The following is a 22,384-nucleotide window of genomic DNA, read 5'->3' on the forward strand; positions in this document are numbered from 1 at the left end:
AGGTCCCCAGCGAAAGCAGAGGCCTCGTGCAGGAGCAGGAGGAAGGTTCTTGGCCCTCGAGGTCCCCAGCGAAAGCAGAGGCCTCGTGCAGGAGCAGGAGGAAGGTTCTTGGCCCTCGAGGTCCCCAGCGAAAGCAGAGGGGCAAAGCAGGAGAGCGGAGACCTGCCCTGGGAGGCCGCCAGGAGGGCTGCCGGCACCAGGGCCCAGGCGTCAGGGACACACGTCAGCCACCACCGCGGCTGGGGCGAGATGAAAGGGAAGAGCAACCGCACGCAAGGAGGTCGGAACGCTCCGTGAACGCATTACCTGTGTCCCCAGGAACCTCCGTGGGACCTGCGTGGCCAGGCCTCCCCCCGTCCTTCGTATGGCCACCATGGAGCTGAAGCGCACAGGTCACTGACCAAAGCCCACGGAATCCACCAGCATGGAGCTACCAAAGGCTCCAGGAGGCCCTTGGATGAGCACAAGGCTGTTCTTGTATTTAGCACTTCGGTACCTAAACTTTAGCACCGTAAACACAATAGTTGGGAGTTATTGGTCAGGTAGAAAGGGAGGGCACAACAGTCATCACCCTACTGATTTTGTAGGTAGGAAATGTGATAATGCACAAAACAACAGGCAGTAGCTGCAACAGTTGCTCTACTAGTATCCATAGGCACTCACACAGATCACTTCGTTGTCACACACATTTGGAAATGGTTTTTTCCCAAGCTCATTTGGAGCTCATCAGGTGTGTCGGGGTAGGCCAAAGGCTTTATGCATTGCCAATAACATATTGGCTACTTTGTAACGTAGGAAACAATTCAAATCTTAGTTGAAAAGGTTTTTTTCTTAGAGAGACAATGGATTTTCCAAGAGAGATATGACCCTGTGTTAGGAACATACGAAAACAGAGAAAAGTATACAGATGAAACTGATTGATAACGTCATCACTGGCAGATGGAAACATCAATATTAGCTGGAAGAGACACCCTTGCGTACAGATTAACGGAGCAGGTGAATGAATAATGGCTTTCTGATAATTTGCAGCATGCAGGCTGCATTGTGACCTATCTGACATGCTGCAAGTCATTTTTCCTCTTTTGGGAGAATTGTTAGAATTAGGAAAACCATTTAATTTTGTCAACTGTAGCCACAAGAATACTGAGACAAGCCTCTGCAAAATGTTATCTCCAACCCGAATGGCACAGTTGTTAAATTTTTGTTTTGTTTCATTAGGCAAAGTGTTCTGTTGAAAGGCTTAAGGATGACAGAAAAGAGGATATAGGCATTTTCAGTAACTGTTCTTTTTAAAATTTTTTTTTCTTAACATGCTACCAAGTTTCTTTTGGTGCAGTCCTATTAGTTGAACGATTGTAATTTATATGCCCAAAGTGTAACACTGTATTTGCTGAAGGTCAAGATATAAGAAAGAATTGATTGCAAAAGTTTTGATGATAAATGTCTTGACTAGGAATACAGCAGAGAAGATGGAAAAGGATCTTACTTATTTTCAGATATTAAGACTGACAAGAGAGAAATACGTGATACATTATGGGAAACAGTATTTCCTAGAATGCCACTTAAGGCAAAACTTGGCCTTTTTCTGCAAGAAAGTCGTCCTTTTTCTGCAAGGAAGTCTTCCCCATCTCTCCTTCTGGCTGACCAAAACACCTTCCCCAGCCTTACCTGGAGTCTCTCCTACCTTGGTGCTCTCCATCTCAAACAAACCTGGTGATCTTCCTCTCTCCAGCCACTGCGCAGCAATCCCTTGTTCCAGCTCTCCTTGCTGCTGGGCCCCTGTGCCACGACTCACCTTGTCCTTCCGTCCTCTGCTGAGGACCCTTCCAGCCAGAGCGCTCACTGTGGAGCCACTACTGCTCCCAGCTAGACCCAGGACTGCTGCTTAGGCTGCCCCGGGCCTTCCTAAGGCATTACCTGTTACAGTTTATCATCAAGATCTTATTCTGTTTATTTATATAAATTAAATAAAAAGGCTATAATATATCAAAAATATAAATAATTTCCAGAATACATAAATACGTTACAAAAGTGGCTCCTTTTTTAAAAAAAATAACAATGTGTCCTTTTTGCCAAGACCTTTTCAGATCCAAAGCCCTCAAAACACATCAAAGTCAGAAGAGCTCACAAAATACATATAAAAGATGACCTTTTAGGGTCCAGGAGTTTGTCCAAGAGTTCCAGATGATGTTCACAACTTCTTTTACAATAGGTTTAAGAAGAGACTGTTCAAGGAAGAGATTTAATCACTATAATACCATCTCCTTAAAAAAACAAAAACAAAAAACCCCACCTCTGTCAAGGATGTGCTCTGATCGGACTACAAAGACAAGGTAACACAGCCCTCAGAAAATGGAGCAGATTATATCTTGGAGATCCCAGCACGCCAATACCTGCTACATGCTGGACACACACAGCGGAATGTTGGAATCCAGGCTTTCACACAATTGCTGGTGTTAGAGGACACTGCAAAGCCATGAGAAATAGTTTAGAAGAACAGCTGCACACAGATTGAGGAGTTTTACCAGAGACCACCAAATTAACCAAGGACAGCAAAGGCCTCTTATTTCCACAATGTCCCCTGCGTAGCAATCAGTAGGGCCGCTCAAATACTGAATAAATAACTACTTGGAGAGTCTGAAGATTCAGGAAAAAAGATCTTATTAGGGAACTAAAACTTATTAGGAAAAAATGGAAAGCAAAGATAAAGAGGAGAAGAAGCAGGGGAGTGCACCAACAGGAGGGATCTTTGCAGCTGCCGCTGGAAATGGGAGAGAGGCTCCATTCAGTAGCGTTTCCTCTGTCTTCCGTTCCCCTTGCCTTTGGCTTCCTTCTCCTTCCGCTCTGCAGCCGTGGTGAAGGTGATACAGTAAGCATCTAGAAAATCCATCAGCTTTGCCTTGGAAATCTTCATGCCGTTTGCTTTCAGCTCTCGGTGCAGTGCAGCCAGCTCAATTGGCTCGTAAAAGAGGACCTTGTGGTACAGGACTGAATTTGAAATGATGCAGTTTCCCACTGCGTCCAGTGTATCTGCTTCCTGGGCTGCTGTCTGAGAAGCTGGGAGCTCCTCTTCCTCATCTTCGGATATATTGCTACAAGAACTAAAAGTGAGAAAAAGTGCAAAAAACAATCAAGGAAACAACTGGTCATCAAGGGCACACTCAGAGATGCCCAAGTCCCTGGCTGCCAACCCTTGCAATGCCCTGTGTAGGATCTCCGACACCAGCAATTGCCAAAGGGAGGGAGGCAGAACACGCCACGTGTTCTGCAAACCTGCACATCAAGCTGTGCCGGTGCTGCCCGGCATTCCTTGCTCCTCCTGCACTACTGCTGACACACTTGCTCTGTGCAGCACCACACGCAGTGCTCACCGAGCAGCGCTCCCTGCTCCTCTTGCAGGCTCTCACTCAACCCTGCGAGGCTCCTTGCAGTGCCAGCTTTGAGCTCTGCCCATGTGCATTTTCACCCGTGAGCATTTCTGTGCTCTCAGAATAGCTCACTAGCAATTAGACTGAAACGTACAACAGAAGAACTTACTTCAAGTGACAAAAGCTCAGGGAAGCTGGCTACAGTACAGATCCCCTGTATTCTGCATTGACACTTATATTTCCCATTTTCCCAGCTCATCTCTGTGCTGCACAGTAGACTCCTTCGTTAGTATTTTGTTCCCCTACCTCTGTATACCAGTAGAGACGTCACTGCCATCCAGCGAGGATGAAGATTCCTGAGAATATGAAGATTCCTGAGATGATGAGAGCATCAGCTCCTCCTTATCAGCTACCAGAGAGCCCCTCTCTGGAGATACAGTTGGTGTGTTCTGCTCCCTGGTTCCTCTGGGCTGATACATCCTTTCATTTCCTTTCTCAGCTGCTGCACAGCCTGTTGCAGGGGGTGTGACCAAACCCTCGCCCCCAGCACCCTGCCCAGCGAGTGCTGAAGAAGCCTTAACAACCTGCTGCTTTTTTCTCACGGTTTCTGAGATTTTGGCACGTTTCCCACCAGCATGCCCGTTAGTCTTCAGCTGCCTACGGCGCTTGGCTGGAGGCCTCTGTGGGGGAAGCTGGGAGGATGGGATATCATCCTCTGTGTCAGTATCCACATCCGTATCCACGTCCTGGTGAGGATACTGGAATATGGCCTTCAACTTTAACACCATCTGGCGTTTTGGGAAAGGACGAACTCCAAATCTGAAAGAGAAAGGTAGGACTTAAGCCTAAGATAATGCTGCGCCTTCCACTGCTATAGCTCAGCAATGTGACCAGGCCAGGAAGCTCAGTGGCCAGCTGGAAGAGCATGATATTGGAAAACCATCAAGTTTTCCCCTTTAGCACAGTAGCTGCCTTTCACACCACCTACCAGCAGGTTTCTCACAGAATCACAGAATGGTTGGGGTTGGAAGGGACCTCTCGAAATCATCTAGTCCAACCCCCCTGCTCCAGCAGGGACACCTAGAACATGTGGCACAGGGTGACATCCAGGCGGGTTTGGAAGATCTCCAGGGGAGGAGACTCCACAACCTCTCTGGGCAGCCCGTTCCAGGGCTGTGACACCCAAACAGTAAAGAAGTTCTTCCTCATATGGAGATGGAACTTCCATGTATTTTTTCTGCTCATAAAGAGATGTACTTGTACTTTTTTTTTTTCTAGATATACTTGTAGAAGCAGTGCTAACCTGCTCAACTCCCTCTTCAGTTCTGGGGTCTTCATAAGGGAGTAAGCTGGCATTGGTGTCATAGGAGTCTCAGGAGACTTGTCCTTCTCAGGAGACTTGTCCTTCTCTTGACAGGCAGGTTCTGCAACAGAATGAAATTGTCATCAGAATTAGTACAGAAGGATATAGGAGGGATGATATCTTCCCCTCCTGGTGGCAGATATTTTAATGTTATCTAGTAAGTGTTTAAGAAGAACTACTTGTCTGCAAGCTGCTCTACTAAATACCTTTATACCGAACAGATCAACACTTTCGTCTTCCTTGGGTCTAGGATATTTGTTTTTTATTGTCTTTAAATCAGAAAACAAATTGAGCCATATGTTAGGTCTGAATAAAAAAGCCCACTGGAGGCTTTGATAGAACTGCTGCAAGGTAATTAAAAATATATGTTTACTGAATTCTGTGAAGTGGTTCTTTCCCAAGGAAGAAAATTGCATAGGAGACTTGATGCAGAAGAAACCGAACAAGTCAAGGTTCTGGGGGCCTGAATTAGATACTGATTTAGTGATACTGATTTCCTGATACTGTGAAGCACAGTCAGTCTCAGGTCATGTTCTAAATCCTGCTTGTTAAACTAATTACTTAAGATAGTATAATTAGTAATATATCTAATAAATATTAAGGGATAAATTACTGTTCTTAGAGCTTAGATGGAAGGAACTGTCCTAGTAAGCAGCTGACCCCAGAAGGGTATGACCCCAGAGGCTAGTGTTCTCTGTGTCATCAGACATTCAAGCAGACAAGGCCCAGCTCCTGACACCACTAAGTGCAATCTGGTGGCAAAGAGCAGCTTGGCCCTTAGTCTTGTGTGCGTCCTGAAACCGCTCACTGTGTCCTCCAGTTGGGACCAGTGCTGGACACACAAAAATCTGTTGGAAGAGCCTACAATCAGCAAACAGAAGGGCAGGGCAAGTCAAAGCAAAGGCAAATCAGAAGAGCTTTGCAGGAAAATATGCAGAGAGCCTACCCGTGGGCAGGAGAGGCACCTACTTCCAGCCAACCTCTATACTCCTACCACTGGAAGCAAAGCTTACCTGATGTCTTCATGTAAATGTTAGCACATACATCAGTGATGAATGCATGAAAAACAAGACCCATTACTGCAAGGAATAATCATTCCCTAGCATGCAAAGTGAAGGCTGTTTGATTTTTTTTTCCCCTCCCAGGTAATGTCTCATCATTTCTACAATGCATACGATCACTGTCAAAGCAGCAGCATGAATGGATCACAAATGGCTACGCTCCAACTATCCCACGTATTTAGTTGCACTCCCCCACATCAGAAGCTGACTGTACCTTCTTGTGCCTGGCCCTGACTGCTTTGGATTAGAAGGCCAAAACACCCTCTCAATATAGCAGGTGAACAACAAACAGGATGATCACCTAAAATGACAACAATTTAACCTACTTCAGTGAACCCTGTACAGATACAAGCTCTCACCGGGAGTCTTTGCAAGGTCTGTCGGACAGGCATCTGCTGAAGCTGACACCTTCTCAGTTAAAAAAAGCATCTGTGGGAATTCCTCCTCTTCACTATCCGAAACTTCCCACAATCTGGGCTTCAGGAAACTTTGTATACTGCACTCTGATGACCATGCCTCAACAGGACTCTTTTTGAGGTGAAGCGAAGTTGTTGCTCCGTCACTAGGACTGCCCTGAAGAGGGGTACTGCCCTTCATTTCCTGGTCTCGGACCGGGCTCTCCCAGTCGAAAGCCCAAGAGATAGATCTGGGTCTGCTGCCAGGGCTGGCATTTGCCCAGCCAGCCAGGCTGGAGTTCTGGCTGTTTCCTCTCAATGGTGACGGATCCTCAGCGTGCCAGCAGTCATCAACGGGGACTGGGGGCTCATCATGAAGCGAGACACTACTGCTCAAAGAAAGACGACTTGTTTCTTCTTTCCCTTCACTGTCCTTTATCTCAACCACATTGGTATCAGTTTCATCTTCCAGTGCCTGCTCATGACATGGAGACACAGGTTTGGACACTGATGAGCTTTTGGCACATTCCCTTTCCATGCCAGTGTAGCCAAGGGAAAGATCTGAATCCCCTGGAGAAGGTAATGAGGTGTCGGTGGAATATAATTCTGTTGCTCGGCTGCTGGAAGGACTCCTTTCATCAGCTGAGTTCTCCCTAGGCAACTGTTTGTCTGACAGCGATGTTTCAGGAACTTTTATGAGGCTGAGAGCCATTTCATGGTCACTGTTACCTGCCACTAAGCTCTTGGTCTCGAGTTTAGACATCGATTGCTTTATACGGTTTATACTTGTGACACGTGTCTGCGTTGCAAAATCCCTGCTTTTGGTCTGAGGTGGTGTGTCTGGCACTAGCCAGGAGCTGTCCATACCTGAAGACTCCTCGCGACTCTGCCCTTTTTCATGGCTCAGGTTCAGGCTCTGTTTGCTCTCTGTACAGGCACCTACCTGGGTGCTGGGAGGCAACTCTCTGGACATTTTTACATCATTATTTGTAAGTGATGCATCTGTAATGCGACATGAGACCTGGGATGATCTCAGCTGTATCTCAGTGACAGATGATGAGTTAGGTTTAGGTTTGGGGATCTCAGGCCCATGTGCTATGCTAGCACTTTTCAGTTGCTTGGAGATTTCCATTTCCTTCACAGGAGAGCCAGACTCTGGTAACTTCCTCTCTTGTTCTAGCTCCATTTCATCATCAGAAGATAAAACAGTAATATCAGCCTCTTTTCTGTTCTGGACTGCAACATCCGGAGTTTTTATGACAAAACTGAACAAAACTGAAGCATATTTATGCTTGTTGAAACCAGTGCAGGAAAGCTCTTCTGGAGAAATTGTGCTCTCTATGTTCCGATTTCCTGATGTAATGTCCTGCTCATTGGCTTTCTGGAAAGCTATTTTGGGAGACGGGAATGGTTTTTGATTTCTCTCTGGTGTTTTTGCTTCTCTGGGAAATTTCCTATCCGATTCTGAAGACATAAGTGAAGAACCAACAGCAGAATAAAAAGACATATAAGATTTGAGAGGAGGACTGCCACAAAAACCATCCCTGTGTGGAGAGAGGTCTTTTTGTGACTTGGAGTAAGGAAGCAAATCATTAACATCAGCATGTTTTTCGCTAACAGCCTTTCCTGACTCTTTGATAACTTCTTTCATTGGAGAAGGCTCACTGTATTCTATCTGATTTTTGGAAAATAAGCATTTATAATTTTCACGCCTATCAGTATCATTGTGCGGTGAACAGCTGGTGAATTGTTGTTCTTCCAAGCGGTCTCCCTCTCCCATATTATGTGAAGCCTGAGACAACTTGAAATCTTTCCCACTTTCCCATCTCCTAACCCCCTTCTGAGGTTCAAACTGACAAGACTCAAAATTGATGCTTGTGGCATTCACATTTTTGCATCCACTTGTATTCTGCATTTTGTCTTCTTCAGACAAGTCACATTTGGATGTTTCCACATCATTGTCTTCCCTCAGATGTTTGAAGTCATTGCTTATTAAGGCAGATACGGACCTTTTTGCCTCTTTTTTCTTAGTCTGCTGGTTCGCACCTTGGGCTACCTCAGTATCACTACAGATGTTGTAATCTGTGCCTTCACTCATCTCCAGTTTGTCTTGAACCATTTTTCTTTGAGTTGCAGCAAACTCATATATTTCCTCCGGCTCCTGTTTACCCACCCCGTTGTCGTCTTCCTTCTGGCATGCAGGGTTTAGCACAGCTTCTTCTTCCTCATCTTCACCCACCCACACTGAGTTCAGGAGCTCTTTGAAGTTCTCAGCTCTGTTATCATTATCTTCATCATCTCTCGCAGAGAGGAGATCATCTTCTGGATCCACTCCAGAAGATGCCTGGCTCTCTTCAGCGCAGTCCTTACACTTGAGCACAAGTTCCCTTAAATCAAACCTGCAAGAATGTAACAGAAATGTTAATCTCCCTCAAAATTCATTCAAAATTCCAAAATGTTATAGTTGACTGATCAATCTAGTGAGTCTTGTAAAGAAAGTTAAATTTAATTTGTGAAACTGTTGTGCCAAATTAGACATGCAGTTTCAACATTATTAAAGTCAATAACAATTTCAGGTTTTCACTCCGTGTCACCATAATCTCCTCAGGTTTCACACTTATTTCCCCCATTCCAAACAATGCATCGCTGCCACTACAGAGGATAATCAGTTCTCCTTGATTAGGTATGAGTTTAACTGACTATCAACATAAAAGAGCAGATTTTTTTTCCTGGTCTTTTTCAGAATTACTTTAAAAGGAGGACACCTACATTTCCAGAACTAAGTGATTTTGATCCGATAGAATGTGTTTCATCTGCTGCTGTTTCAAGTTCATTATCTAACACATGTCTAGGATCATGACTGACATAACAAATTAGCATTGCCTGCATCCACATTCTGCAAGTCTCATTCAGATTAAGTGTGTCACTAGGGCAATGCTTTGAGAATTACACTCATCACCATTGCCACCATCAGCTGTCATTAAAGATCATGAGACAAAACTTGGCAAAAGTGTTCTAGTCATAAACCAAAAACAGAAAATCTCAAGCAGATGTAACCTGAAGAAAGATTCATGAAAAAATGAGGATAAGATGCTCGTGTGTTCATATTTCACTTAAGATGGAAGCAGAGGTACTTGCATCTCAAGTGAAATGAGTTTTGTGAAAGCCACTGAAACCACAACAGAAGGTATCAGGTTAAAGTCCATGTGGCTGAAAGCATGAGGTGACCCAAAGCACACTCATATGATACAAACCTGGTAGCCAAAGCCCTCAGCTGGGGCACGATTCTAGCAGGGATGTCAGTATAAGCAGTGTAAAGATATCGCAGGAATGCGAGGACTGCCTCTTTTGTCACATCGCTCAGCAGCACCCGGCGCGTCTGCTCGTCGTCATCGTCCTTCACCTTCACATATATCCCTTCGTCGTAAACCTGTGCAGTAAAAGGAAAGCAAACAAGGTCCACTTCCTCATAAAGGAACAACACCAGCAGTATCTGCTCTCTATCAGGCCACTAATTTTTTTTTTTTTTTTTTGTGTCAAAGTCTGTTCCTATGGCCAGGATTTGATGCCTCAGAGGGAAGCTAAAATGACCAGAGATACAGAGCTCCCTGGGGAATAGGGAGCTCCATACAGCTGTTAACTTGTACCCTGAAGCTTTCAAGGACCCCTCATAAATGGTCCTAAGCACCTTGAGCTGAAACTGCTGTAATCATGCATGAGGACAAAACGAATTCTACTGATTCCAGAAAGAATGACAAAACTTTGTCAAGAAGTTGGTATGGTCTGGTGGCAGCTCTGTCAGAGGGCAAGTTCCTGTCTTCAGCCCACTGCCTTTCATTGCCTTTGCAGAAAATTGCACAGGAGCAGGCTGGAAACTGTATGAACCAAAATGCTTCTGGAAACACAGAAATTACTTCACTGTCCTTGCCAAAGGCACAGGTCAATGCAGCTACCTCCATAGCACCTGTGGGAGTGACAGACCTCTGTCTGGGTTAGTTACAAGCACAGCTTGTAAATACTGTCTACTCCATAATCAGCAGGTCCAGAGTGACTTGCCACTGGATCTCCAAATACTCTGTGCTTACTGTACGGCATCACTAACTCATTTGTTGTGATCAGTCTGGAATAGACGGTCAAACTCCTGTTACTGCAAAGGGGCTTTACTCGAGGGGAAGAGAAAAGTCTAACAGCAGTACTTACCAGCTGAACAGCCCGTGGACAGCGTGCATACAGCACAAACATATGGGCATAAAGGATTTCTCCAGAGTCCACTTGAAACTGGATATCACTCAAGTAGGCGTTGTTGACCATGATATTGTAATCTTCTGCCAGCATCCTGAAAGAGGACTAGAACATAGAAGGGACACAAAGACAGGAGTTGTTACAGCTGTAAGGCATTTTCCTGGCAGATAAGGAGGCAACAGCCCAGTTTGTCAGCACTGCTGTACTCTGGGTCCCAGCGTGGGTATGGCTGCCTTTGCCTTCTCAGGACTAACAGAATCCTTATCAGTGCAAGGTCTTCCATAAGAGACGTAAGCAACCTAGTCCAACACACATCTCTGGCTTTGTTTCCCTCCTTCTCCTCTCTTCAAAGCTTAGCAGCTGTGAAGAGGCAGTCACATGCTGTCTTCCACTCTACTTGTGGAACAGCCTTTTGCATTACAGCACATCATCGTCCTCGGATCTTTACCACATCATTTCCTGATGTGGCAGAGCCACTGCCTGCAGTTGGCCTCTTGCTCTGCTGTCTTCCACCATGTTTTTGAAAGCTGTAATTCCCACCTTGATGGAACTGAACTCAGTTCATAACAATTGCATAGAGCAAGAGGAATGAGGATGACCCAGGGACAAGGTAATGAGCCTTTCTTCTCTTGTTCACTGTTTTGGTCTAGCAATGACACCTGGGAAGAAACCCTCTGCAACAAGGGGGCAACACGGAATAAAAGAAATGCAGGTATCTAGTCCAAAGGAACTTGTGCACTTGTTACTGAAATCTCCTTTGAAAATTCCTTTATTTATTTATTTATTAAGTATTTACTCTTATAATTTTAAACTCCTTTACTGAAAGTTTGGGGAAGGCTGGTTGCCCAAGCTATCTGTGACTAGTTTAATGTCTGGCACTACCCCTACTACAAACCCATACAAGGCAATCTTCTAAAGACTCAGACTCCCTAGGTAGCAGTGTTGCTTCTGGAGGTGGCCAGTGCTTCAGAGAAGCGTGAAATACCTGCAGCCCATGGTTGAGGGAGGCTGCCTGACTGTAAGTAGAAAGCAGCTTTACCTGAGACACTAATTGTTGACCTTGTAATTTCTGACCCTAGCGCAGACTGGAAGAAAGGCAAGTTTTATCCAACTCCATGAGATGTAGTTCCACCAGAAACAGCAGAGCTCTTTATTTTATTAGCAGGTTTCTAGGTTAGTTCAGTGGGAACTCAACCTCTCTACTTGCTTCAGTGTGTTTGCAAGGAGCCAATACCAGTTAGCATGGAAACGGCAGCACACGCTGTACCATTTCTTCCAGGCTTCACAGGTGGGCTAGAGGAGACTCTGCACGTCATGGACTGCTCTCCAAGGGCAAGACAGGAAGCTCAGTCTGGAAACCTGTTAGGTGTTTCTTGCTCTCTTTTTCTTGGCAGGTAGGACACCTGCAAGACGGTACCTCGAGAAGGCAGGCACTGCTTTCCAGGCAGGAAGCCCAGAACAGCCTTCCTGCTGACACTAAAATTATGACTCGAAAATGGGGAAATTAAGTAAGAACAGAAATATTCTGGCTGCACCATTCTCTGTGCAAAAGAAAGACTGGAAAGGAAGATAAGAGGAGAGGCATTTACAAAGTTCTGGTCAGAACCATGCAAAATGGGTGCGTACATGAGCCTGGATGAAACCCCAGACAGTTCTGTCTCTCCTGGTCTCCAGGAAGTGTGGCCTGTGTCATCTAGGCTGGGCATCAAAGCAGAGTACTACCTAAGTGCTGAGCAGATACATCCCTAGTAACTACCCCCAAATACTCTATGCACTACAGCCTCAATATTTAACCTGGTTCTCTTTGTGTAAATTATGCACAAATTTGCTTTATGTTACCTGTTATTTTAAATTAAGTAGGACAAACACTCTGAAACACCCACAAGCCTGCCTGTGGGCATCAATGAAACATCACGTATTTGGACTTCAGCTTTGCCTAGGATGATTCCTGTGAGTGACTGTAATGCTTAAACATCTCTGTTTCTGTGAAAATGAATGGGAAATACTCCATACTTCTGGAAATTAATCAAATAGGAGAGGCTTTTTGTTTTTTTTTAAACAAATAAACAATACAAAAATACAGTGCAAATAAACAATACAAAAAAGGGGAAAAATAACATTTGTCCTTACATTTATATCGTTGCTTCTCGGGAATCTCTTCTCTATGGGTAGAGGGGCAAAGCCACTTAGTGAAGAATCACTGGAAGTCAATTCTTTTCCTCAAAGAAGAAAAGGCACATCTCAAGTCATGTACAACCTTCTTGTAAGACAGAACGAAGTGGCAACTCTTAACTGCCATTTCCTCCTTGCCATGACAACTCCCCAAGAGACTCCTGTCCCAGGCTGACATTTCTGAGCTGAATGGTTCAGCCTCCCCCTCTTGGCTTTATCAGATGCATTTGGTTTTCTTGGCATATGACCAGCAGCCATTTGCTGCAGCTTAATAGGAGAACTGAGGGAATTTTACCCAAGTCAAGTACAAAGCAGAGAGACATTAGATTTAGCAACCATAGTCTTCACTGATGAGTGAACAGGAGACACACAGTGCATATATTATGCTAAATGGTTGGACAATTTTAAGGCTACCATTCCAAGGTCTTGGAATGTGCCGTTGTGCAATGCACACCACTGTAACCAGGGAAGTTAGAGCTGCTCTTGAAGGAATTCTAGGTGGTGTACTTTTTTCAGCCTGTACAGATCAACTTCAGGGACTGTGTATCCATGTACCAACACAACATCATCTCTTACGCTCTTCTTTCACCAGGTCTTCTCCTGGTGAAACCTCGTAAGACAGTGCTGTCGGCAAAAGCCACTAGGCAGAAAAGAGCATATATTTTTGGGATATATTTTTGCCTCACTATTGGCCGTGTCTGGGCCCCCGGCTGGCAGAAACGTATCTGACACCTTTAAAGGATTTTTAAAATAAAATTTAGAAGCTGCTGTCTAAGAGGAGCTCTTCTTAAATATTGGGATCTATGAATCATTTCAGAAATGTCAACTTGATTGTACCTAAAGCCTACTACAGAACAATGCCCCCAAATATCACCCCCTGGATCAACAATATCATCTTGCGGCTGCTGCCACTGCTCTCCAAGTTCAGTATGGCTAAACGTGGCTCCTCATAGCTGATGACACCAGAGAGGAGGCTCATGAGGCTGCCAGAACTTACTTGGCTGCTCTACTTCCTGAGCGTCGTTAAGCTCAAGCCTCCACTGAGTTTGTGCTTCCATGGCCAACTCAATCAGTTGCTGCAGAGTCTGAACATGAACCTTCTCGCCCTGAGACGAAATCTGTCCAGCCTGTTCAGAGCCGGAGTCGGCTTCATCAGCAGCTTTTTCTCCAGTCTCTGGAGAAGCAGGATAATGAGGACTGAGATCAGGCTGAAGTTGCTGAGATACTTCTGGTTGATCAGATCCCACTGATGGCAGAGAAGTCTCTGACTTACAAATCTGATCAAAGGAGAGAAAAAAAAAGACATCAATAAGTTAATTTTGTATGTATTTGCAGAGCTCAGAGTACAGTCTCTGAATTGATCTCTAGTTCATACTTTCAAAATATCTTAATAAATATTAATAAAATACTTTGAGCGATCCCCAGATACATACTTGCTCTCCAAGAAGATAGTGCTATAAGGCGACAGACTAAAAGGTCCTGTCTGTTTCTGTAGGCAGCATTTATAAAACTACAGAAAAACGAGAGGCAAGACATCTGGATAATAACAGAGTGAGACCGCTCGGTTTAAAACTGGATCACAGTCCTGCATGCACCTTCAGGCAGTGGGATACATGGGGAAAGCCTGAAATGCAAACGCTTCAGTTTACAACCCTAGGAGTGCCCACCCCCTCCTCAGTGTAACACACAAGCATCCATCTTCAGTGTGAACTTTCCACACTGTTCCTTGCTGCCTTGATACAAAACATGAGTAAAGAAAGAGAAAGGCTCTGATTATAATCAGTCAGAGAAAAGTATCAAGAAGGAACACAAGAGTCAGGCTACTGTAAAAATAGCTAAGCTAGTGGCAAAATGAAGAGGCTCAAGCCCTCTCACTCAGTGCTCTGCTCCCATTTGTTTTGTCTTCCAAAAGCCCAAAGAACAGCATGGCAACACAAGCCTCAGCCTCCTGTCCAAAAGGGAGAAGTGAAAGTTCAAGATCACCAAACCTACTTGTGTGAGACCAGGGGACAGTTGTGCAGGAGCAGAGAGCATGCAGAGCATGGGGTGACTCACTTACATGGCAGAAAAGAGAAGGGCTACAGAGCAAGTAAACTGTGGCACACAAATACCAGAGGAAGGAGAAAAGAGCATCCCACCTGCACAGTTATGCAAGGTACGATTGGAGGGGTCAGTTCAGCAGTGTAGAATGATTCAGGGTCGCAGGGCCCTGTTAGAGCACTGCTGTTCCATAAAGGGCAGTCCTTGTTTCTGGGCGATGGCATGAGCCAGTCTGTTTTCTCAGATCCATCCTCCAAAATCCTACTGGTGGGAAGCCGAGGAGTGGGAGGGAATTCCATCTCTTGTGTAAGCACCATGGCGGCTCGCTCTTCAGTCCTTTTGCGGGCTGTCTCTGGATCCCGCAGCAGTAACGGTGGAGGAGTAGTTGGGCCTCTTTTACGTGTTCTTTTCTCTTTAAAAAGAAAAGCAAAAGAAACCCAAATAAATGAACAGCTGAACACATAAGCAGAGGAACTGAACCTGCCAGCTTTTTCAAGTGTTGCAGTTGGCAATGATCAAAATGCAACTACAGCAGAACACAAGATTTCTGCAATAAGTCCCAAGTCTCCCGTTACTTCTGCCAGAGAAACAAACCTTCAGGGAAGACTTATTCGTGCACACATGGTCCTGCTGGGCTGAGCTGTCAAATCAGATCACTATGAAAGCAACTGATACCTATGTGCAGGCTACCTTCCAGACCCTTTGAACAGTGAGCGTACAGTGCTTTTGGCTAGTTACCAGCGCTTCACTCAAAAAAGAGAGAGAGAGAGAGAAGAAAAAAGACTCCAAAGCCATGAAGGACTGCTTTTGGTGCGTCTTGATCACTTGGTGATGGTCACTCATGTCAAACCACAGCACATATGAATCCTGCACAGCTATCATTTGTCAGGTCTGTTTCTCAGGTCTGTTTCTTTACTGCCTTTGACTTACTAATTCCCAATATAATTGGCAGTGGTTATCAGCAGGAAGAGATTGAGGAGAGCCACGAAGAGCAAAGTGTCTCCTATGTGCAGAACTCAACCTTCCCCCAGGGCAACTGGCTTCTTTTCTGACCATTTTTGTGCATTTAAATAGCAAACCACAGGTTCAACGTGTGTAGTTGTATGCACATATACTTCAGAAAGAAAGCAGAGCAAGGAGAGAAGGATGAAAAAGTTGCATAATCAAGGGTATGGGACAGTGAATAAGAAAAATGCACTGCAAAAAAAATAACAATGGTCTTTTCATGTTTTCCCTTTGGGATTTATTAAAAAAACAACTCATCTTAAAAACATTCTATAGTTTTGAAACAATCAACCAGTGAAATAAATATAAGACTCAGAATGGATTTCAGTGAAACATCCTGCAGCCTCCCTTGGCTATCTGTATGTGGATACTTTGCATTACTCCATCTCGGACAACTTAAATGAAACAGAAGTGTGCTTGTCATCCCCTATGCCCAACAGAAAAGTTGGTAGTGAAGAGCAGGCTGTTGCATCACTCCTCCAATAATATAGCCTGAGACACTCACGGTGACACATACCTGATCCAGGCTTCCATTTGATTGGCAAGGCAGCCACGGGTTTCATATTTGCAGCTACTGCTGCTTGTTCACGCTTTTCTTGCTCCAAGAGAGAGCGTGACATTGCCATAGCAACCTGCAGATCTTCATCCTGAGGTTCCATTTTGATCCTCTTTTTCATTTCCTTTGAGTCATCTCCGGAGAACTCTTTGCGCTTTGATATGTTTGGTTGATTGCTGAAACGTAAGAATGCAGCAGAAAGCCCAAGTTAACCTAACATAACTGGATCAGAGACAAGAAACCCTGAGCACTTCAGACCAGCTGCCCCACTTCCTCAGAGAGATTCCCATATCCAGAATAATAAGAAAGCATCAACAGTACTTTTTTCTGTGGAGGAAAGAAAAGGATTTCTTATCATGCGTGGAATTCACAGCAATTTGGAGAAAATCTTATTTTGGAAAGGTAAACATAAGACTGCAGCACTGACAAACTGCCTTTTTTTTTTTTTTTTTTTTTTTGCAAGGGCAGGAATGGCCTTAACCATCTGCTATCTCAAACCTAAACTTTGTATCAAAGGGCAAAAATCAGGTTGAAGTCAAGAAGACCGTCACCAAAACCGTTCTGCCAATCTTACACTTCCACAGTAAACAAGCAATGGCCTTTCCTCAGCACAATAAGACTTAAAAGTCCTTTGGATACATTTCAGGCAGGCACCACTCGCTATACTCTGAACATGTTGCTCAAATCCCAAAGAGCAGATACATCTCTGCACCCAGCACAATTCAAAACAGCCTGTATGTTTCCTCCTTGACTCTGTGGATAAGGCCCATGTATCCAGGACAGCAACGAGCCGAAAAGCTGAGGCCTTGGAAACACAGATACTCCGAAGAGACTGTATGCTCATATAGCATGTTCTGCTTAATAAGCTCAACCACGCTATTCAGCTTTATTACATAATTACCTCTCAGAGCATAAATATTTCTGACAAATTAGTGTAAGATTATTTACTTCCCATTTTGCTCCTGTCTCCTGACTCATAGTCATCCACCACCTGATCACTTTTGAAGGAAAGCAAGATTTTCACCAAAATCTTACCTGGGATACTTAGGAGAGGCAACTCCAAACTGAGACACCTGCAGTGCCTGAAGCAGCATTTTAGGAGGAACATCCATCTTCACAGCACAGCGTTTCAAGTGAGTAGTTTGGCTCTCGGAAGTTTGGAAATGTTTGCCACAGCTGAGACAATCAGGGATTGCTGGTTTGCTGGAGGAGGAGATCTCTGCTGCCTCCATCTCATCCAGACACCTGGAGGATGATGGACATGACATGACATGACATGACATGCTCTTTTTGAACCTTGCCTCCTGAAATGCTGTAATTGAGCAACTCCAACTACTTAAGCAAGCTGTTTACAATACTTTCTTTACAGAGAAGCACAGACTTTTCATTTATAAAGAGCTAGCTGTATGTAATATTTTAACAGTATTTGATATTTACCACTAAGGAAACTGTTATAGAGTGCTGGCATCAATTTAAGCCCACACCATTCTGACAAAAGAAAACACAAGGATCCTTCCCTTAGCCTTCCACTCTCATTACCTGTGGAAAGCAAAGGTCTATAGTGCATATATATAGTATTTACAAAGGTATATAGTGCATAGTTTTACAAAAGTATATAGTGCATAGTCTATGTATTTATTCATCTTGCAAAACAGTATCACATCTTTCCTTCAGCGAATAGCTCAGATTTGCAAACAGCTGACATACCAAATGTTCTTAGGAAATCATTATTTAATTGAATAAATGGTGTTGAAATGGGCTGATTTTGAAATGGACACTAATGGGTAGCTTTGCTACCTAGTCTGCAATTACATCTTCTCTAAGGCACTGCTGCTGAAAGCCACACTGGCCTTTCATGCTAGTGCTTCACCTATTAACGTGCTGCCCCCGTCGTGTTGTGTTCATGGCTGAAAGATCCTTCTGGCAGATCTGACAAAAAAACAAGCCCTTCTCCTCTAGGCTTTCCGGGACTTCCTCCTTGATCTTCTGCTGAAGGGCAAAAGCCAAAGCACCATCGTCCTTTGTGGATGGAAGATCGTGGGTAACTGGCACAGAAGGGAGAGATGATAGAGTTAAACATCTTGTAGTGAAAGGCATGAAACTGTTACATTTGTCATGATTATTTTATTAACTTAAAAAACCCCTGCAATCTTCCTGTTGCATCTTCACATCTCATTTCTCACAAGGGAATGCACAAACAGTACAGGAGAGCACTACCCCAGGAGTGGAAGGTGGCAATTGGTTCATCGCACATTATGTATCAGAACCAAAAGGAGAGTTATGTTTTAGATGAAGTTTCTGGGAGAACATGGGGTCTTAAACATTACATATTAAACACAGGAAATTCTCATGTCCATAGAGAACCAGCAGGGCCTTGACTTTTAAAGGGGCCTTGACTTTTAAAGCACCAAAACACCAAAAAAGTGCTATGAATTCAAATTGCTACGGATTCAATTCATCGGCATTGAACATCCTATTTTGTAAGTGCTCAGAGATTTACAGAAGACACGGAGTAACTAAGGTCATATTTATATGAGCTACACAATATTGCCCCTGAGAAGAACGACTGGATTTACTGATGCTCTTAGAATGTCAACCTGTTTCCAGAAAGTAAATTCTCTCTCCAGAATTTAACATAAAATCAAATTTCAGCCTCACAAAAGATCTAGGAGAAAAGTATAGAGATCAATACACATTGATCAATAGAGAAAGCAAGTTCTCAGACATGTGGAGCGATTTATTCAGCATCACACAAGCCACCTGTCCAGCTGTGAACAAAGCCCAGGAATCCAGACTGCTGCTCATGCAATCACCCTAAGCAGCCCTCAGCACTCTCCATGCACACACAGGAGCTAAATAACAGCAGAAACGTACCTTTTTCCGGGTTCTCTTCCTCGCTTTCATCAGAGGAATTCCTGCTAGCTGCAGCCTTTGGCAAGCTATCGCCCAGGCTATGTTTTAGCTGCTCAGGTGCCACTCTCTTGAAGTGCTGCATTCCCTCCACCGCCAGCTTTGCTGCCCGCACCTTCGACCCAGGCAGCAGTGGTGTCTTCAAGGTGTCTGAAGAGCAGGTCTCTGGTTGTGAAGGACGGAAGGATAGTGTAGTCTGGGAACAGTCACTCGGAGCATTCACTGAAGGGGACAAAGCACAGTTTCCCAGTCAGAATTAAACAGGTAACTGAGCTGCCCAGGGAGCTCTTGGGAAGCTTCCCAAAACAGCAACCTGAGATAGTCAAAAAAAATGAACATGTTTCTACTCTGATCTTCAAGCCCTATCCATGCTTCGGACTTTCAGGCTCAGAACCAAGCAACAGGTGTTCCTAAGGAGGGGTGGTAACGAGCAGCAGGCTAACAGCTCAGTGTATCTCCGCTCTGCTTTGAGGCAACCTGTGAGATCAGACCAAAGATCTCACCAGCCCAGTTTCTGAGTGCAGTCAGTAGTAGATAATTACGAAAGGGTATCAGGCAGAACAAGTACAAAATAATCCTTCTCCTGGTTGACCTTAGCTGTCAGTTTAAGGATTTCATGCACTGGTGACTGCCTTCTGGTCATCATATTTAGTCATCACTGAAAGACCAATCCTTCATGAATTAACCCAGAACCTTTCTTAATTTATTTTTTGGCCTTGGTGACAGTCAATGGCAACATAATTCAACATTCAATACAATAACACACTGTGAAAAAACACTTTGATATAATCTAAACTTGCTTCTTGATGATTTGAGGGATGATTTACATTCTGAAGTCGCAAAAAAAAAAGGTAATGACTCCCTCATATATCACTCAGCACTTAGGTTTCACCTTACTGAAGAACTGCATACCTCCTCCAGACTTCTAAAGAGCTCTACTGAACTGAGTCTTTTCAGTACTAGCCTATTTTCTGTCTGAAAGATTTCAGTGCACGCACCTGTCAGATTCCTCTTGGTAGAGTAACTGGTCACTGTGCGCAGCTGGCTGTCAGGGAAAGCGCTTCTCCTGTCTTCTTGTGACGTCCCACCACTACTGCAGGGCACAGCATCATCGTCTTCTTCACGCATCCCTGTCAGCACCTTAGAACCCAAATTTTGTGGCAAATCTTTCCCCTTCACTACTGGAAAGCATTGATCGATTTGGCTCCCAGGAACAGATCTGCCTGTTGTAGTGGTCTTTATCCATTTCTGAACCTTCTTTGTTGCCTCAGTATCCTCAGCTTTCTCCTCAGTATCCTCAGCTTTCTTCTTTGCCCTACCGACAATTTTTGCCCACACTACTTTAAATTCATTGTCCTCTTCATCCATGGTGCTGCAGGCTGCAGTAATGCTGCCTAGCAGCGCTACAGGGAAAGATCTCAGGAACAGTCAGGGCTGCGTCTTCTCTGGCTCGCCGCCTTCATTCTTCAGACGCCAGCACTTCTCCACTGTTCCAACGGTGGACTTTCCTCTGGGATTAATTCATCTGCACAGAATATATTATAGCATTTAGTGCAGCACATTCTCCAAGGACCCTGCTTATTTTCACTCAGCACAGTGATGACTTTCTTGTTCAGAGGATTTTGGAATGGAAGTGAAGCATTTCAATCTGCCCAAAGCATGTGTAGGATCTTCATGGTACGCTAGAGGGCTTCAGAAAGATTTACTGAAGCCCTTTAATGGAAAAACCTCTAAAAGGTGGATATGTAAGATGGTATACGCAGATGCAGTGTGAAACAGGTCTCTGGTACCAATTTGAAAGAGGACATTCTTTGAAGACTCTTCTTTGAAGGAGAAGAGATTCTCATATAACATATTGCAGCACATAAGTATAATAGCACATATTGACCCAAAACACTAATACTGTACTTTCCGCACAGACAGACACAGGCCACATTCAAAAGCATGCTGACTTCTCCTTTGAGGTCAGAATCCTGCCTGGAGCTCAGAATTTGAGATGTCCCACTTGTATATGCATCCATATCTACATTTATATAACACAGCAAAAATGAATGTATTCACTCCCATAAGGTGGGGAGGAAAGACTGTCACTCTGAGTGCAAAATTTCATTTTGTGACACAGCATATTTAAAGAAGAGAGCCTGTCCCCATGCTAAAAAGCAGCTAGCAGAGTAAGGCTTAGCAGTGCTTGGCCTTGCAGAAGAGTTTCTCGGACAGATGAGAGAGCACATCTAACAAATGTGCCCACCCTTCTTTCACCTCTGAGTTCTTACCTCCTCCTTTGGCTACTCAGTAGACACTGACCATGTTTCATAAACTGTTGTCAAATACACCAGATAAAAGTATTGTCTCTTTCTTAGCTGGTTTAAATTAGCTTCTTAAACTAACTTAAAAAAAACTGATTTAACTAAGTTTCTTAAACTTTCTCTACAGTAAGAATAACAGTGCTAGCTAGTGATTTCTTGGAACAGCAATAGGTACAACAACATCCATATGGAAATGCCATCAATCCCTGAGCAACACTAGAACTAGATTTCTATTCTTAGACATTTTGATTGTCCTCTTCTTCCTAGCCATATGTTCACTACGGTTCTGGCTATTTTAATGGAGCTTTTATATTGACTCCCAAATCCATTTCTTTCAAAACTTAAACAGAGTGTTTCATTTGGAATGGCAGCAGCTGTGGTTCAGTTTCTCCAATAAAGCTCTGGGCACCAAAAGACTCAAAATGCAGGAAGAACACAAGCAGGATTGTTTTCTCAAATGGCTTGGCTGCAGCCATGCAAGGCTAAGGAATGCTGGTTACACATTTTCACAGGTCAGCCTTTCCTATAAGCAATTACAGATGTTAATGGATTTATCTATTTTAAATTCCACCTCCCAAACCTGCAGAGGACTTTGCTGTGAGTCTTAGATCATTTCCTGAGAGAGAAATTGACATTTTCTGTAACTAGTTCATAAATTTATTTTTTTCAGACAGAATCTTGGAGTAGTTATCACTACAAATTGACCTTTTTTTTTTTTTTTTTTTCCTAAGTAGGAGGAGGCACACAGAGAATCTCACATCCTCCATGGCTTTAAATAACTCTCACAGACATATGCGTACACATGTCATATTATTTACGGTGACTTCCTGATGTTAAACTTTTGTTTGCAATTAATACTGAATGCCCCAGGCAGATCACGTGAGATGCATAAGCAATGCAAACCTAAGGATTAATCTATCTTACTCCTCCATCTACAGACGTATAGTGAGGCGTAGGCACAGACCA

At 44.0% G+C, this 22,384-nt stretch overlaps 1 protein-coding gene across 1 annotated transcript; it reads right to left on the bottom strand.

The window, feature by feature from the left end:
* Positions 1–2,785: 2,785 nt before the first annotated feature.
* On the bottom strand, positions 2,786–20,480 carry LOC148594677 (structure-specific endonuclease subunit SLX4-like). Its single transcript, XM_088524880.1, has 14 exons — positions 20,111–20,480; positions 19,077–19,334; positions 18,073–18,247; positions 17,238–17,447; positions 16,164–16,378; positions 14,740–15,053; positions 13,599–13,878; positions 12,560–12,648; positions 10,388–10,534; positions 9,442–9,617; positions 6,152–8,586; positions 4,672–4,792; positions 3,675–4,187; positions 2,786–3,101 (listed from the first exon to the last, which is right to left on the bottom strand). Exons 1-14 carry the CDS (start codon positions 20,478–20,480, stop codon positions 2,786–2,788), a joined length of 5,619 nt encoding a protein of 1,872 aa, XP_088381006.1.
* Between the last annotated feature and the right edge of the window lie 1,904 nt (positions 20,481–22,384).

The sequence above is a fragment of the Tinamus guttatus genome, unplaced genomic scaffold (assembly GCF_059628265.1).
Source record: "Tinamus guttatus ecotype Peru unplaced genomic scaffold, ASM5962826v1 Tinamus_guttatus_pri_ptg000215l, whole genome shotgun sequence".
In the NCBI taxonomy this organism is placed as follows: Eukaryota; Metazoa; Chordata; class Aves; order Tinamiformes; family Tinamidae; genus Tinamus; species Tinamus guttatus.